The sequence below is a fragment of the Myxocyprinus asiaticus genome, chromosome 41, assembly GCF_019703515.2.
Source record: "Myxocyprinus asiaticus isolate MX2 ecotype Aquarium Trade chromosome 41, UBuf_Myxa_2, whole genome shotgun sequence".
Taxonomy (NCBI): Eukaryota; Metazoa; Chordata; class Actinopteri; order Cypriniformes; family Catostomidae; genus Myxocyprinus; species Myxocyprinus asiaticus.
The window spans coordinates 10645559-10662292 of record NC_059384.1 but is presented as its reverse complement, the minus strand read 5'-3'; the positions used below and the strand labels follow the sequence as shown (position 1 = coordinate 10662292).

Below are 16734 nucleotides of genomic sequence, written 5' to 3'. Positions count from 1 at the left end.
GCATAAACCAGGTCCAAAACTTTGAGATTTGTCAACTTCAGCCACATTTGGACATTTGGTCGAAAAACGCATGTTGCCACATTGGGCTTGTGGTATAAATGCTAATCCTTTCGAATGCGTTCAAACAGCAGCCAAGCACCACCTACTCATCTGTCAATCAACCACTGCACTAAAACAAACATTTTAAACTTTGCCTGGTTACGTGCGGTTTTGAAAGGAAATAACCATCCAATTGGAAAATATAAAAAAAGCACATATATATATACATTTTGTTTTCTTTTTGTACTTTTTTGTGTTTTATTTTCACAAAAATGTACAAAAAGAAAACAAAATGTATTTTATTCTCACCTAAACTCATTTGTTTGTCTTATCCTGTATTTATGTTTCTTATGACATATCTTCCATTTCAACCGGATATATAATAAAACAAACAGCCTTTATTTGAATTCAGACACACCAACAAAAAGGAATTCGCCAGTAGAATAACAGCAGACTATTTACAGCATTGGTGAGCTATGGCTCCATTCCTGGGTTTGTGGATAACAGAGGGACACCTCAGAATGGTTTTCCCAGTGTGTGTTTTTGGATAAAAGTGTGTGGTTGGTGTGCAGAGCAAGAGAATGTGATGCTCTAGACGGCTGTGGGAAGAGAGAGGGGGCGAGCTTGGCTGAGGTAGTGCAAGGATGGAGAATGGGATTGGCCTCAGTACAGATCTTGTACATAGAGAAATCAAAGAGCTTGCGGTGGTGCTTCCCATGATAGACACCATGCACCCTGTCAAACACATACCTCCCCCAAGCATGAACACGGATAAGTCACCATGTCTGCGCTTAGTCTTTGATGCTTAATGAAATTCCAACCCAGTCCCACTCTTCTGTGCAAGAGCGATTTGTGTGTTTGCAACTATAATTTAGCTCAGTGTCTGGATTATGAAGGCCAATGATTCGTCTTGGAGTGATGGGAGAAAATTAGACAGTCTTACTATTTGGATTTGTGTAGTTTTTAAATCAGTTCACTAGCAAGGTCACCAGCTGCCAGATAACTGAAATAAACTGTCATGTAATGGCTAATTAGAGCACCAGCACTGACCTCATCCATGAGGTCAGGGCCACCACACTCACATCACCATGCCAAAGTGCAGCTAATGGAACCAAATTCAAAAAAATGACTGTGTGAGAAAAAAACAGCATAGAACCCTTGCATATTTCTAAAGGGAGCGAGTCATTGCACCACGGTTGCAAATTGCTGCTGTGAGTGAGCAAATTGACAAGTATCGTAGGCCCTCTGGATATTCTATGGTGGAGAGAAGCAAGAGAATACCTGTTGTGTGTTGTACAAAGCAATATTGGTGTTCTTTCAGAATGGTACTCTGTAGGGGCTCTTCAGGTATAACTGAGGGCAATTGTTTAGGTGGTTCTCATAGCAAGAGGAGGAAAGGCCTGGTTGTCATCCCTTTCTGGGCCTCTATGGTGAGGTGTTCTTGCAGCTGTGGAAATGGTAAATGGAGCTAGCTCTGTGGCCATGTTGGGATTGGGTGGGGATCTAACCTTGGCTGAATCTTATGTCTGCTTTCAGAGTTGAGTCTGGAGTTTAAGCTATTAACTTTATATACGCAAACTGTTAAACAAATGTAACCATCCTTACTGGGATACGATTTAAAAGAACAACAACTTTACAGTCAAACACAAGCTGAACTGGCTAATGGCTTCATGGCTAATGACCAGCATGCTGATCTCATATGCCATCCCTTTCTTTTTCACATTAAAGATATCAAGGGCAGAATAAGGTGCAGGCTTGCACATAGGCGCAGATCAAAATATTTTCATCTGAGCCGTGTCTACAGAAAGAGCTCATTAGTTTCCAGTTACTTGCTGTGTGGGTCAGCAGCACCACGTGCATCAGTTAGCACTGGCGTTAGTGGTATGAATGTGCACGCAGAAAGACTTGTGTGATGTGAAGTTCAATTTATCACATCTTTCTGAGTCTATTCCAGGGAAACGGCATAATGATTCTTATCGCAATGGCAAGCATCTAAGGGCTGTTTTGTCTCAGTGGGGTTGGAGTTCACCAGAAAAGTCCTGAAATGTATAAATACGTAAAGATACACAGTTTCCTCCCCACACCACTGAGAGTCGTGCCTTTTGATTTCATCCAGCGCTCAGCACTCTTTTTTCTTCATAAATGCTACAAATGAGTCGCTGCAGGTTTCAGATGTGTTTTTCGGCATTACTGAAAGACTGAAATGTTGGAAAGTTTATATCACATAGTGGCATCTGCAGTTGCGTCGGGACGTTTCTAGGTGGATCCCCATGTTTAAGTCCACAGACTTAACTGAAACAAGAAAAAAGTCTACAGAAAACCCTGGAAAAACAAGCAAAATGGAAAAATAAATGAGTACTGTTATGCACCAATGGGTTACAAATATCATTTTTACAAAAGTCTGATGCATCTGCAATTACTTAGCTAATAAGAAAGTAAAGTGGGATCTGTGGAGTGAGACATGCAGTACAGTAGCACAGCCAAGAGCGTAGATTTGGCTTGAACATTGATGGGGTTGCAGCGTGAAGCATTTACTTTTCCATTGATTATGGTATAAATATTGGGGGGTTTACTTGCTTGTTTTGATTATTTGGGGGGGGATCCCCCCTGAGTACAGCAGCACAGCCATTATGACATTTTCTGTGTGTTCTCCTAGAACTGAGCGTTTTAGCTTCATTAAAACCTTATAAATCTGTGGAAGAAACACAATGTATGAAACCACACAGAAGGGGTGGGAGAGTTTAAAGAGAAAAATGCATATTGTTAATGAAAAGGCCCCATGCCCCATGCTTTCCAATTTTACACTGTGGGATTTTATGCCAGGCACAGATGCTTGTAACAAATTCAACACTTTAAGCATTTATATTATGACAAGATGATCACAATCGGGTTCAAATCATTGACAGGGTTGTTCGAAGTGACATCAATGAAATATCTTGTCAATTTTGCAGAAAAGCAGTATTTGTGTTGGTTTCAAATAAACTTTTATAGCTTTTTCTACAAAGAAAAAAGTATTTAATCTTTTCAAACATATTTCTCAAGGTAAAAATAATAATAATTATTATTATTATTATTATTAAATTATTTAATATAATGAATTTTGAGTCAATAATATCAATACTTTTTTCTCAGGGTTGAGAAATGTGTCAATATTAATATTTAAGGAATAAATCACATTTTAAAAGCAAAACTGTTTCGCTGCTTATTTTTTAAATAAATAATAATAAAGGATTATGCTCAATATTCATTCCAACATTTCTTTCTTTTAAGAATTTCAGATTTTAATATGACTGATTTTTTTTTATTTTTTTTTATTTTACTGATGGTTAAACCTCATGATATTTTTGATTTTAAGCCCCAGAAAAACTTTTAAATGACTTTGAACTCAATTGAAAAACATGTTCATCACAGAAGAGATGTATACAATTAATTGTTTTGTGTGAACTGCATTTTATATGTTTTTTTTTTTTTAATATTTTAATTGATCTGGACAATAAATTGAGCATCATGTCATTGACCCAATCAACAATTAATAATCAACCCCATACTGCCGAATTACTGAAAAGTGTCATCTCCAGTCCCATTGCTACTGATAGCACACTGCGCAATCAAAAAATCCAAATATCATGTGAGATCAAAGTTTGATGTAATTAACCAGGATGCATTTCTTAAATAAAAAGTGCTCACAACTCTAAAGAAAGCAGTGAGCAGTCGTATAAAGGCATCAGCATCAATGTCTTTGTGGACCTGCTATTGCGACACAATCATTGCAACACTGTAGAGCTTAATAATACAGCCCTATGTGTAATTCTGAGCAGACGAAGTGAAACAAGGTCGCATGTGGGTAGACAGAAGAACCCATTCTTCTTTCGGCAGTACAATCCCAAAGTTAGATGACGTACACCACACTGCAGGCCGGAGATATTGCGACCAGACTCGAATGGAAAATTGGCTTTCTCTGTCCGAAGATATTCAAAGCACTTTCTGAGCAGTTTTGCTCAGGAAAATACAATTGCATTGTTGAGCTTGAGATACTAAAGTTAACACAGGCAACCGGTGTTAACAGACTAGTCTTTTTTAAGGCAGGTTCCTTTTAAGTTTCTGAGGTTGATTTTTATGCTGGCTTCTCCATGTCTCCATTATGAGGACAGACAGCATGCTTTTGATTTCTTTTTAATCTACTGAAATGTTGTCTCACTGGAAACCTCAGCCTAGTTCTTAGAATGTGTTTCACCACAACCGGTATTCTAAGAGACAAGGGCTCATGTCAGGGTTGTATAAAATATTCTCACTTAAAATGGCCAAGTGCAAAATGACATTTCAAAACCTTTTATCAGACTTTCACATAGTTCCTCGAGATCTTTATACTATATATCAGATTACTTGCTAAATCATAGAGATTTGAGAACATTCATTGAGATGTCATCTGAAAAGATGGTAAAAAGCTTGCTTTTGGAGTTCTAACAGTCTCAATGTCTAACTTTGCATATTTCTCAATGTTCTCAACTTGATTTGATTAGAAAATGTTAACAACTAATCTATGCTATAATAAAAGTTCTCCCTTGCTAACTAACGGAATAAGGCTTCTATGAATGCACAACTCATTTCTAAATAGTGTGTTTTAAAAGTGTTTAAAAACATACATTTCAGCTTTGGTTAGTCATGCATATGACAGGCGAGGAGTAGCTCTTTTAATAAACCAGCAATGTGAGAACTCTGGTGGTATGGTGTCCTCAATTCTGAGGAATCTCTGATGAGAGTCTTCGGGGTTTGGTTTAGCACTGTAACAATGGTAGACTTTGACATTTATGTGCACACACAAAGGCACATGCTGAGGAACCCACACGTGCATGTCCATAGACACACATGTATACACCAAAAAAACAAACAAATACACACACAAATCCAAATCTGAATGCATAACCTCACTGTCACAAGATTCGTTTTTTTTTTTTGTAGTTTTTTTTTTGAAAAATTATGTAATGTGACGTGTGTTTAGTGTCGGAGTGTCCACACACCCCCTCCCACACTCCACCGCCCCCTAACTTCCCTATTTCCCAAATTTCACTAAACTGATGCAGACATTCTTACTTCTGCATGCTTGAATTTAATCAATGGCAAGTCATTTCATTCAAATAACTTCCCAATTAACAATAATAAGATCTCTAATGAAAAATGCATGTTTTCTTTTTCTTTGAACAGAACTGAACTACACATTGTGAGGTAATGATTTCCTGTTGAAAGAAATACATTTATTTTTGAGTTTTTTTAAGAACTGCTTCACTGTGGCTTGCAAGACAAGTGACCGTCGGTTTAAAGAGACACGTCTCGAATCAGCTGACTCAAGCAGGAAGCAGACCTCAGCTAGTACTTGGAAAGGATTTTCTTCATAGAGCAGCCTGCAGTCCTAATTAAATGCCAGATAAAAGGGATACTGAACCACTAAATCCTAAAATAGAATGAAAGCAAAAGTTGCCTAACATGCATACCTCTATTGAGTACTGAGCATGTTATATATAGATAAATGCCACTTATGACATTATTGGTTCCATTTATAATATATAATGTGCAATGCAAAGTGACACCATTGATCCCGCAATATATCATGACATTAAGAAACCAAAACATGTATGATTATGACAGATAGATTCTTTACTGATCTTTATGAAAAATGTAGTGTAAAACAGTAACATTCAAGTCTTTGCAGTACCTTTGGAGAACAGAGAGAAAGATTTTAACAGTGTATCAGTTTAATCAAAGTACTGAAAACTTGCTGTCTACATTATGCCTTTTTATTACATGGTTCTCTTGGTTACTTGATTCTGATTGTTCTATCCTGACATTCTGTGGTCGAATATTTTTGTACGATGACTGCTAAGCTGTATAATTGAATGTTGTTTCTGGCAACAGATTTCCTACATAGCTGTCTTTCCCTTCTAACATAATAGTACTCAAATCAATATTACATGCCCATTTATTTATTTATTTGGTAAGTTGTCATCTAATAAGTGGAATAAATGTACAGTCAACAGGACCCAGACATGAAACTGACTGTAAATTATTTCAATAGTTTGTACTTTTTGTCCTTGTACCTAACAATAGTAATCCAGTTTATGACAATATATTTAATTTAATGACAATCTAAATTATTTTTGTATAATAATGTGCACAAACATCCTAAAAGCTGTGCATAAACCATTGAAGAAAAGTGTCAAAAAATTTAAAATCCAACAATGACAAGACCAAATAAAAGTACCCAACTTCTTGAAAAAACCAAGACATTCAAAAGGGACTGAAACCGGTCATGAGCTCTCTAGACTCATCACCTCATGATGACAATCACTTAGTGACGACACACACAATATTTGTGTTTCTGCAGCATCTGCATTTTCAGAAGTGGCGCATTGTCTGCACTTCTGCTTTTGATATCATCGGGACTGCCACCGAATGCATAAGTTTCATATTTTAATGTGCAAGTAACACCCAGTGAGGGAAAAACTGATTTTCCCAACATCAGCATGTAGGCAGAGACCAAAGCATGGTGAACTTTATAGGTGTATCACAACACAGTTGACAGAAGTGAGTAATTCAGATACATCGGCACACATATCGTCCGACCACACAAAACAAAACACTGGCTCGTGCTGAACATAAAACATCAGTTTTTTTCTGTCATCATTAAAACAAAGCATCAAAACGGGCTAATCTTTTTGCCCCTTGTGAGGCCACCCACATTTGTATGAGTAAGCCTGTGCAAATGAGGGAAATGTCCCTCTGTTGCCGCAGAGCAGAGTGACACCATTTTTGAAAAGCTTGTGTTTGTTTTTGTATCACAAATGAATCATCGGTCAAACATTTAAAAAATGTTAACCCTTTTCATCCCAGTTACGCATATCTTTGTTCTATGAATCCCTGTTGACTATCATCTGCAAGCAGCGAAGTAAGAGGCTGTTTAGAACAAACGATTTCTTTCACTTAACAAAGCTAGGACTGGTGGAGGATCACGACACCGAGGGAGTGCTCAATTTGGTGGCACTGGAGCAATGCATCAGCCAGCAGCCGAAAGGGATGGCTGAGGGGTCATATGCCATCGCCTGCCGTTGCTGAGGACTGCTGTGCAGCTGGCTGAGGACCGACTGGCGGCGTGATCGGGGACAGGCGTGCTTTTTTTTCTCTTTTTCTTTTCTCTCTCTCCCGCTCTCTCTTTCTCTCTCCCCTCTCCCTGATGGCTCCCCGGCCTGAATCAGGAGATGGGGGTATGTGACGAGGAGGGCGTGGCCAGGCCATAAGGATGGACGTCTGCCGCTGAATTACTCCAATCAGCCAGGAGAGGGAAAAAGAGGAGCCGGAGATGCCAGTTAGAGAGAGAGAGAGAGAGACAGAGAGAGAGAGATGTATGCAGCTGACGAACGTGTGCATTCTGCGTTGTGTCCAAGTGAAACTGTCTAATTAAACTGTTCACCCAGCTCCCGCTTCCTCCGTAGGGATGGCAGAGATCTACCACATGTATACTCTCCTCTCCATGTGGTGAGTGTACTGGTGCACTATGGCTGCCATCGCATCATGCAGGTAGGCGTTACACTGGTGATGGTTGAGGAGAGTCACCCTATACTATGTAAAGTAGTGTTGTTACGGTACCTAAATTTCAGTAGTCGGTACCGATACCAGTCAAATTTCACGGTTCTCGATACCAATTTCGGTACCACCGCATAAATATGCTAATATGACAATGTGCTATTGAACACACCTGTTTAGCCTATTTAAAAAGTTATTTTTCAATGTAAATAATAAATTAAAAGAAATCCATGTTTCCTTCAAGTGTTTCTCAATCTAGGATGCATTGCTTAAGTGTTTTTAAGTAGCACCCTACTGACATCTTTTTTATCCTTTACCAAATCATGTTTTCCTTTTTGTTATTATTATTATTATTATTTTCCAGAACTCAGTTTAATTTAATTTCATCATCAAAATGGTGTCTAATCAATTCATTCTTAAATCTTTAACAAGTGAAAATTGAACTTTTCAACATGTCATCATTTTTTTTTTTGCCAAACTTTTATTCAACATAAAAGTCTTTTATTCAATATGATATATTGCTTAATTATTATTATCATCATTACATTACAGTTGTAAAATATTTCTGTCACAATTTTTCTGGTGAACAATATGCACATATATAAACTCTGAGTCTACACATTTTCATCTTTTCACATATTATTTTTCATAAAACAAATGGTGAAAGTTGTTTTTTTATAAAATGCGCTCTGCCCGTATTCAGATATTTGACGAACATTTCTTGTACCGCTTCGTGTTTCCTTTCCAACATAAAAACAGATCCTTGTCCATTGGAATCCATGACTCCAACAAGATCCGAATACAAATAGAGTAGAATTCAATAAGAATCAAAATATTACAAGTATTGCCACACTTGGCAATGCTTGCAGGGCTTGTCAACAGGGACTGCACGATGTCCCAGGGCAGTGTGAGAGAGCGAGCGAGCACAAAAATTACAAGGAGCGAACGGAGTCTTCTAACAGAGCATGCAGAGACGAGCGAGTATGATTAAACTGAGCGTGCAGAAACGAGCGAGCGCATAATATACTGGACGTGCAGAGGCACCGTCGCGTGAGTGCACATATACACTGAGTGTGCAGACAGACGATCAAAAGCACTAAGTGCTCTCTTCTAGAACCGTCCTTGCTCTGTTCCAAGAGTCTTAGCAGCATATGTTTATAATGGGTTGAAAATCACAGGAAAACCCCTACTTCATGAATTTTGGAGTGGGACTGCATGTATTATTTTAATTATCCACGCACTCACAGTTCAGGAAATTCCCATATTTTTACGTTTGAACATGTTGGGGAAAATTTGTAATCCACACATAGGAACACAAGAAATCAATAGTTTCTTTCTATTGGACTGTAAATCCATCTCTCTATGTGCATCTCTCTCATCATCTATCTTCATGCAGTGTAGATGCTGTTTAGCGTGCACCTGAAAAGGGACAGAGCACTAGTATGTTCCCACAGTAAAAAAAAAAAGAACGAAAAATGCCTTTTTCTCTCAATATTCATCCATCCTGTCTCATTTTCTGTGCTTTGTGTATCAGTCAGTGTTGGTCTTGGTTAGGTTGTTGTTTTGATTGTGTGTTTATATCCACATTCTTAATTCATAAAATTATACCTAATATCTACCTTCTGTAATTTATACGTCAGAGCCGATTTAGTAGCATGGTCTCCTCTCTCAGGATTTCATATGTTTAGTACATTCATCCAACAACCAAATCTTAAACTCAGCGATTAAATCTTTGATCCTGCTTTTAAAAACACTACACATGCCTCAAAAGTTGACAGCATGACTACACGGGTGACCGAAAAACCATCATCTGCTCCACTGAACTCAGTGGCAGGACAGCTAAGGTTAATATCATATATTTATGAATTAATATCTGTAAAGTGCTTATATGGTGTTACATAAGGCATAAAGCAGTAATTTACAGCTATCTTGCAAATTATAAATGTGATAAGTTTTTGGGGGAAATTGTTTTAGAATACTTAATATATATATATATATATATATATATATATATATATATATATATATATATATATATATATATATAAATTATTTCACTTCGGATAAATTTTTGTTATGAAGTCATGATGGTAAAAAAACATATATTTTTCATTTTTGTTTTGGGACCAGTGAACATTTAAAAGTAAAAATCTGAATCTGAATCTTAACCATCCACAGTAGAAAAAATCCTTAGCACTAAGACCTGGTTTGAAAGCACACCAGGTGCATTCCATTTAGAAGTGATTATCCCTATGCCCTATTCCCTTCGAAGACTTAACCATCCACTGTGAGAGATTTGGAGGACTGAAGGGTGTGGGGCTCAAAAATAATTTTTATTTGGAACTCACCTTTTGAAATCAAGTCATTTTTATTGAAAATTCAGTTTGAAATGATCTCACAGCATGGCTGTCATGATTGTTCTCCCTTCAAAGTGACCTTCGGTGGCTGATTCATCCCGTTTGGATCATAGGGCCAGTGTCTCCTTCTCTCATCCGACACCTGATGACAAACATCCACAGAGCCCCTCAGTGGACTCAATTGTAACTGCGAGATTAGGGAAAGTACTGGATAATTTAGTGTTGCCCATGGCAGGCAAATGCGCAAAGAAAAATAAATTTGCTATGTCTGAGTAGTGTTTTTAATAATCGACTAGATGGGGCAGAACGAATATTCTTGATTAGTCGATTAATTGTGCACATCCCTAAGAGCCACTACATGAAAATAGAGACAAAGTTCAGAGAGAGTGCAGGCCTCTGCTGTAACTGAGGATAAAGTCCCCCCCCACCCCTCCCTTCCCAACCACCAGCCCCGGCAGGGTTACATTCTTTCATCTGAGCTCACCACCGCACACAGTACTTCCAGAGAGGAGCATACAGGAAGGGAGACCGTCAGACTGTTCCATGGACATAATCTCCATAAGAGGCAAAAAACAGATGCACATCCATTAAATCAAAAAGAAAGGAATACTGAAACATCTCATAGGGAAGAAAATTCACAAAGGAGATCTCATTAATGTCGCAGTTGTTTCTTCTGGCAATGAATGGAGAGCAAATTGAGACTTCTGCTTAAAGGGATCATTCACCCAAAAATGAAAATTATATCTTTATTTACTCATGTTCATGTTGTTCCAAACTTGTATGACTTTCTTTCTTTCATGGAATACAAAAGGAGATATTAGGCAGTATATCTCAGTCACCATTAACTTTCATTGCATTTTCTTTTATTATTTTTTTATAAAATGAAAATGGTAACATCTCCTGTGTCCCAAAAGTTATATGGGTTTGGAACAATCCGAGGGTGAGTAAACTATCCCTTTAGATCTCTTGCTTCCCAGATTTTTTCCACAAGAAAAAGACACTTATAATCGCATACGTAACAATGTGCTCAGATTTGCCACGATATTAAAGTCACAGATTTAAATATAAACTAAAATTGTTGTCATCAGATACTTCAAAGACCAAATTTTCTGGGCTATGCTATCCACATCCCAAAATTAATTTTTTACTGTATGTCAACAATTGACAGTTACAGTAAGGCACTTACAATGGAAGAATGAGATCAGTTTGTGAACATTAAAAAATATTTGGTTTAAAAGTATAGCCACATAGCTACAGTGTTTTTCCTGATTACAGGGTTTACCAGTGTTATGTCGTCATGACAAAACAAAGTTGTAAAATTGGATATAACTTTACACAGATAAGACTAGTAAGCGAATTTATCACACTAAAATCATGTTTACATTGTACGTGCCTTACTTTAACACATTTATATATATATATATATATATATATATATATATATATATATATATATATATATATATATATATAAACGAGGCTCGAGTCAAACAAATTTTTCTGGTAATCAACATTATGCTACACCTGCTGTCAATTGCACTTAACTTTTATGGAACTCAGAACATTCCTTTAAATAAAATATAAACAAGAACTACATTTTCTTGAGCATTAAAATTTTCCACTGGGATAGAAACAGTCTGTAAAATGAGAAAAACTGTTCAAGAATGAAAGAAAGCCAATGTGGGTGATGACCGTGTGAGGTTCAGATGCAAAGACAGCCCCCTGCCCGGTCATACGAAATGTAGAAAAAAGGAACCATTTTTGCAGCATTATCTCATGGGCTGCAGGCCTTCTGGAAGTGCTTTTCCATCACCCCCCTTTTGTCTGCCCCAACTGCTCTCTAATCAGCTCCCTCTTCCTCCGCCACCCACTTCCCTCTACACCCACACCCCCTCCAACACAGATCTACCACCCACTCACACACGCCTCCCACCCCTATTTCCCCTCATCCTCTGTTGGAAAGGTTCAATGACCTCTACTTTTCTCTCCCTCACGTTCTGTCTCTTTACGTCTATCAGCTGATCTTAGCCTGGCCTCCAGGAGAAGAATGAGAGGAATGCATTGATGTGGGCGTAAAGACAATCTAACTTTGTTATTGCGGGAATCACGGAGGGGAACGTTTTGGGGCAGACCAGCTTGAAAAGCCTCCAATGAAACAGAAACTTTGAGACGTTTTGACTGCATATGAAGACAACAAATTAAACAAAGTTCACCCTAAGGTCATGACAGCAAACATGATCTGACTCTGCCAAGGCGACAAATTAAGGTTAAAAAGAAAATAAACCTTGGGTCTTGAAACCACAGATTCCTCCAGACATGGCCCACCTGTGGATTATATCAAAACATTTAAAAAACATGTCAACAACTGTTGCTTTGATACAGCTATCTAGAGTCCCTCTTGAGATATCCAGGTGCTAGAAAGGCTAATTAGAAGGAAAGGTCACTCTCAACCCAACCATATCTAGGTCCAAACTGAACAAGATGGTTTTGACCTACACTGTTTTACACAAAGTCCCTGTTTCAGGGTTTTGTGTGTATAATCAGAGTGTGATCCTTGATAAAGACGTTTTATGCCTACACAAAGAGGAATGGCAGCACTGGTGACCACATCAAAGATAAAGGTACAGAACAAACAGTTTTCCTTAACAATTTGGGTCGTATTTATACAGACAATCTTTTTCCACACTACTAAGATCTGAGAAAACATTACTTGCGTCACAGTCAACAAACATCATCTTATTGCTGTCTGGTTCTGGAGAAACTATGTTGTTAACTTAACATGTATTATTAGAGGGCGCTCTGAAATACTTTTTGATTGGTCTATAGAGAGCAACAGTCTAGTTCCAGAAGTAGAAATCCCAATCATTTATTTTATTTGGGGGAGATTGATAACAATAACTTGTAAACTTTAAAGACAGACTTATTGTGAGTTCCGAGGTTGTTAATAGACGGTATATGCTTCTACTGAAGCCATCAGTCAGTGTCATTTTCAACATTTAAATATCGTTTAATAGTGGAAACAAGAAGTCTGAAAAAAGGATGGGCACTGTTGTGCTCTTTTGTGGCATTCTGCAGTCAAATATATTTGTAGAATGACCACTAAACTATATAATTGATGGTTGTCCCAGGCAACCCATTTCCTACATACTGTAGCTGTGCTAGGTTCATGTCTTTTGTTTCATTCTGTGTTTACTTTCTTCTCAGATAATTATATCATTTCATGTTCAATATTATAATATTTTTTTATTTGCATTGTAAGCTGGTTATTATCCAAAATAAACCCCTTCAGGGTAACACTAGACCCCCTTCCCACTTCATGACAATGTACTGATCACCCTGAAGGAGGGTTTATTTTGTAATAATGACCGGCTGACTACACATTATCTTTTATTTATTTCATATAAAAGGATCTCAGCCAATATTAAAAGACGAGACACTGTTAAAAATCATTACATTTTATGACAAACCATTTACTGTCAGAGCATGACCACTCCGTGGATATTTCATGATTAAAAACACGACTTTTGTTTTCAACGCAACAGCGGATTATCCAAGTAAATGACTTAAGTCATTCATTTACTGGTAATCAGTTAAAAGCAGCATCTGTTTCATGCTCAAATGTGCCCCACTGAGACCCTTACAGTTAGTTCAGATATCTGATTTTGTTCTCCTTTTGCAGGGGAATACCAAAAGGTTAGTAAACAGAACATAGATCGAGCTCTGCAGAAAGGGGGATTTTTACCTTTGCATTAATTTCCATTCGCGTCAAAACAGTATTTTCATAGTTTTTTCATTTGGGCTAAAAATCAAGTTTTGAAACCTTCAAAATGTACATTGAAATTGTCGAACAGACACAGTGGGAGTTCGCCCTTGCTTTCATAATGAGTGATATGCACCACAAAGATTTTAAATGGAAAAAAGGCTGAAAAATTTGATCACAACAAGTTCTTATGGTTAATGATAAAATGGAAAAGCTTTCCATCCTTAAACAGGACAAGCATTCCATTCCAGTTAACCTGAATGAAGTGTCACTTTAAAACAGCATACCATTAATCATTACATCAGCCAAAATGACTTCCTTTCCCACCATGCATAACACACAGGTCAGCATACATTGCATCATTTGAGACCTATTCAGAGCAGGAACAGGGGTGGGTCTTGGATATGTCCAGGGCATTGTGCTAAAAAACGTGAAGGGGACCAAACCGAATCAGCTGGCAAAAGTCCCGCTGTCTGCAACAACGATCCCACTATTGAGTTTGAATGGAAGAAAGTACAGCATCAGCCAGGGTGTGTGAATCCCGTCTGAAAATGGAAGCCACATGACCGAGGTCAAGATTCCATGGCAAAGTCTGCACTCTGTGGTTTTTCCCTCTTTGCATCATAATAACAAGCGCACATTTGAGAAGCCTCATGTCTTGTCATGGATTGCCAGTTTAGAGTAAGAGAGTGTCTTTTTCTTGTCTAGCCAGCCTGCAAAACACCAGTCACACATAAACACATGGCACAAGTTCATTAGTCATAGCACTCAGGCATACATACACACACATATACTGAGAGATGGAAAAGGGCTGAATATCAGTCGTCCATAACCATCAACCATATCTGTTAACACTTTGTAACTGTCTCAAAAGAAACCCAAGAGAATGACAAGCACGCTGCAGTTATGCGCAGCACTGCGACAGATTAGGCCTGCAGGGTCTCAACCCTTAATATCAAACAGCTGTGTGAAAAAGCAAACAAGAGCACAAGCCTTGAAGGAGAATTAAGGAAGAGAGAGAGAGGGAAAGAGAGAGCAGTCACAGCTTAGACTGAGGCATGAGTAAATCGGGCAGTCGAGCTCTTCAGTGTGTTGCTATGCGTCAATTTTTCTCTCTGTTCCCAACTCTTGGCCCTCCTGCTCCTCCTCCTGATCAGCATGTAGGCTGGGGATGGAGAAGGGGAGAGGTGGAGAAACAGAGAGACGAAGGGTCCCCCTGCAGGCTGCCTGCATGCTAAATCACCCATCTGCCACCTCTGTCCCTGGTGCCCACCCCCCCATTCTTCCATTGGAGCACTGTTTGTGTGTCAGTTACTTCATTTCTCTGTGTATTTGTGTGGTCTTCTACAAATCTTCTTGCTATGATGCTCTACTTTTCTCCCATCTGAGCCTGTGTAGTCCGCGAGCACATTGTTTTCGGGTGTGTTGATGACACACCCGGCCTCCAGTCACATCAGTGGCTCCATTTCCACTTCAGAACATGATGTCCTGGCCCTCCCACTGCACCCTCAGAAAAATCCATACAGATGACTTATGCAGCTCTTTGTATTCAAGTAGCTGGCAAAACCTACCTGCCTCCCTACCCTTAACTGTAAATCTAAACCTAACCGATAGTGTCATAAAAAGCAAATGCGAGATGAAAAACCATCATTTTATGGTGCTTCTATGACACTTTCGGCTTATGTGTCGAATGGCATGCTTTTCAGAACTTTGCTTTGCAAGTGCAAGGCTCTATCACTTACGCAACCCTGCAATTTGATCGTGCTCAAACAAGCTTGCAAATGTAGTTCATTATGTAACGGTAAAATATATCACCTTACAAGTCATGCACTATAGTAAAAGTGTTTAGATTTAAAAGATAGCATTGTGTAAGGAACAGGCTGGAAAGTAAGTGTTTATGAATTGACAATCTGCCATTTTACTCATGATTTGTGTGAAAGCGAATAAAAGTAATTGTTGTTGTAGTGCCTCTAGTGCTTGTTTCACCAGGAAACTGTTGCGATACGTACCACGAGCCATGTAAAAATCATTTAGCAAAAATGTAGGTATAGTAACAAGATTCAATGAGACCAGGTTGTGCTTTTTTGTTTCACAGAAGAAATAAATGAGAGTGAGTGAATGATGACAGAATTAACATTTTTGGGTGAACTTTCCCTTTAAATTGTAGTCACTGCTGTTATGCTACCAAGCAACCAAAGCAACCAAAAACAACACTCCTTCTTTCCTTTTTCTTTATGTAGATTTTAATAACCCTCTGAAAATTCAGAAATTGCGCAAGCATGACAAGCGTTCAATTTCAGCAGAGGTTAAAAAGCTGTTGCTGGATTTCCTGCACTGTTTGCGCAAGTTGATTATTGCAAGCATGAACCATGTCTAGACATCTAATTTCTCCCATCAGTGAGAAAATGGGGAAAATTGCTTCAGTATTGACTATGCGGCAAACGCCCTTTTTAACACACAGATGCCAATGAATGTGGCAGAGTTATTAAGGAGCATTCACCTACATGGATTTGGCATGCTTGATCTTTCATCATGCTGAAATCTGCATTAGGGGACTTGACAACAGGGTTACACAGGATGTTTTTTAACTCAAGGGTATGCTAAATGCTGTGAAGAAGCAGATTCAATGAACTGATTCAACCCAAGCTTCTCTGAAGTGGAACCCTTTTCAGGTTACATGTTAAAGGAATAGAGTACACTCGAAAATGAAAATTCTGGTGACTGAGGCTGTTGGTCCGAAAGTCGGGTTTGAAACAACATTAAGATGAATAAATTATGATTTTTGGATGAACTAACCCTTCAGATTGTGACTGCTGAATGGAATGAATCAGTGCATGTAAGGTACGCACAGAGTGCACGTGCCACGTGAGAGTCTACATGAAGCGTGAGAATTTTCCACATGACTTGCATACCACTCCACTGAAAAGTGACAGTGCTCTTTGCTTTCATCTACCCCATCACAAAGGTGAGCCTCCCTCTAGTGCGCTTCAATCCCCACCTGCC

General features: G+C 38.5%; 1 protein-coding gene across 3 annotated transcripts in view; it reads right to left on the bottom strand.

Moving 5' to 3' along the window:
• The window catches only part of LOC127431947 (apoptosis regulator Bcl-2-like), a 72348-nt gene that overhangs the window by 36198 nt on the left and 19416 nt on the right, over positions 1-16734 (bottom strand). The window contains exon 2 of one of the 3 annotated variants that reach the window (XM_051682614.1): positions 12857-14444. The exons of the other annotated variants lie outside the window; for them this stretch is intronic. Within the exon in view, the coding sequence (XP_051538574.1) occupies positions 14436-14444 (9 nt within the window). The 3' untranslated portion in view covers positions 12857-14435. Of the gene's footprint in view, positions 1-12856; positions 14445-16734 lie in introns of those variants that run through there. 3 annotated transcript variants of the gene reach the window in all.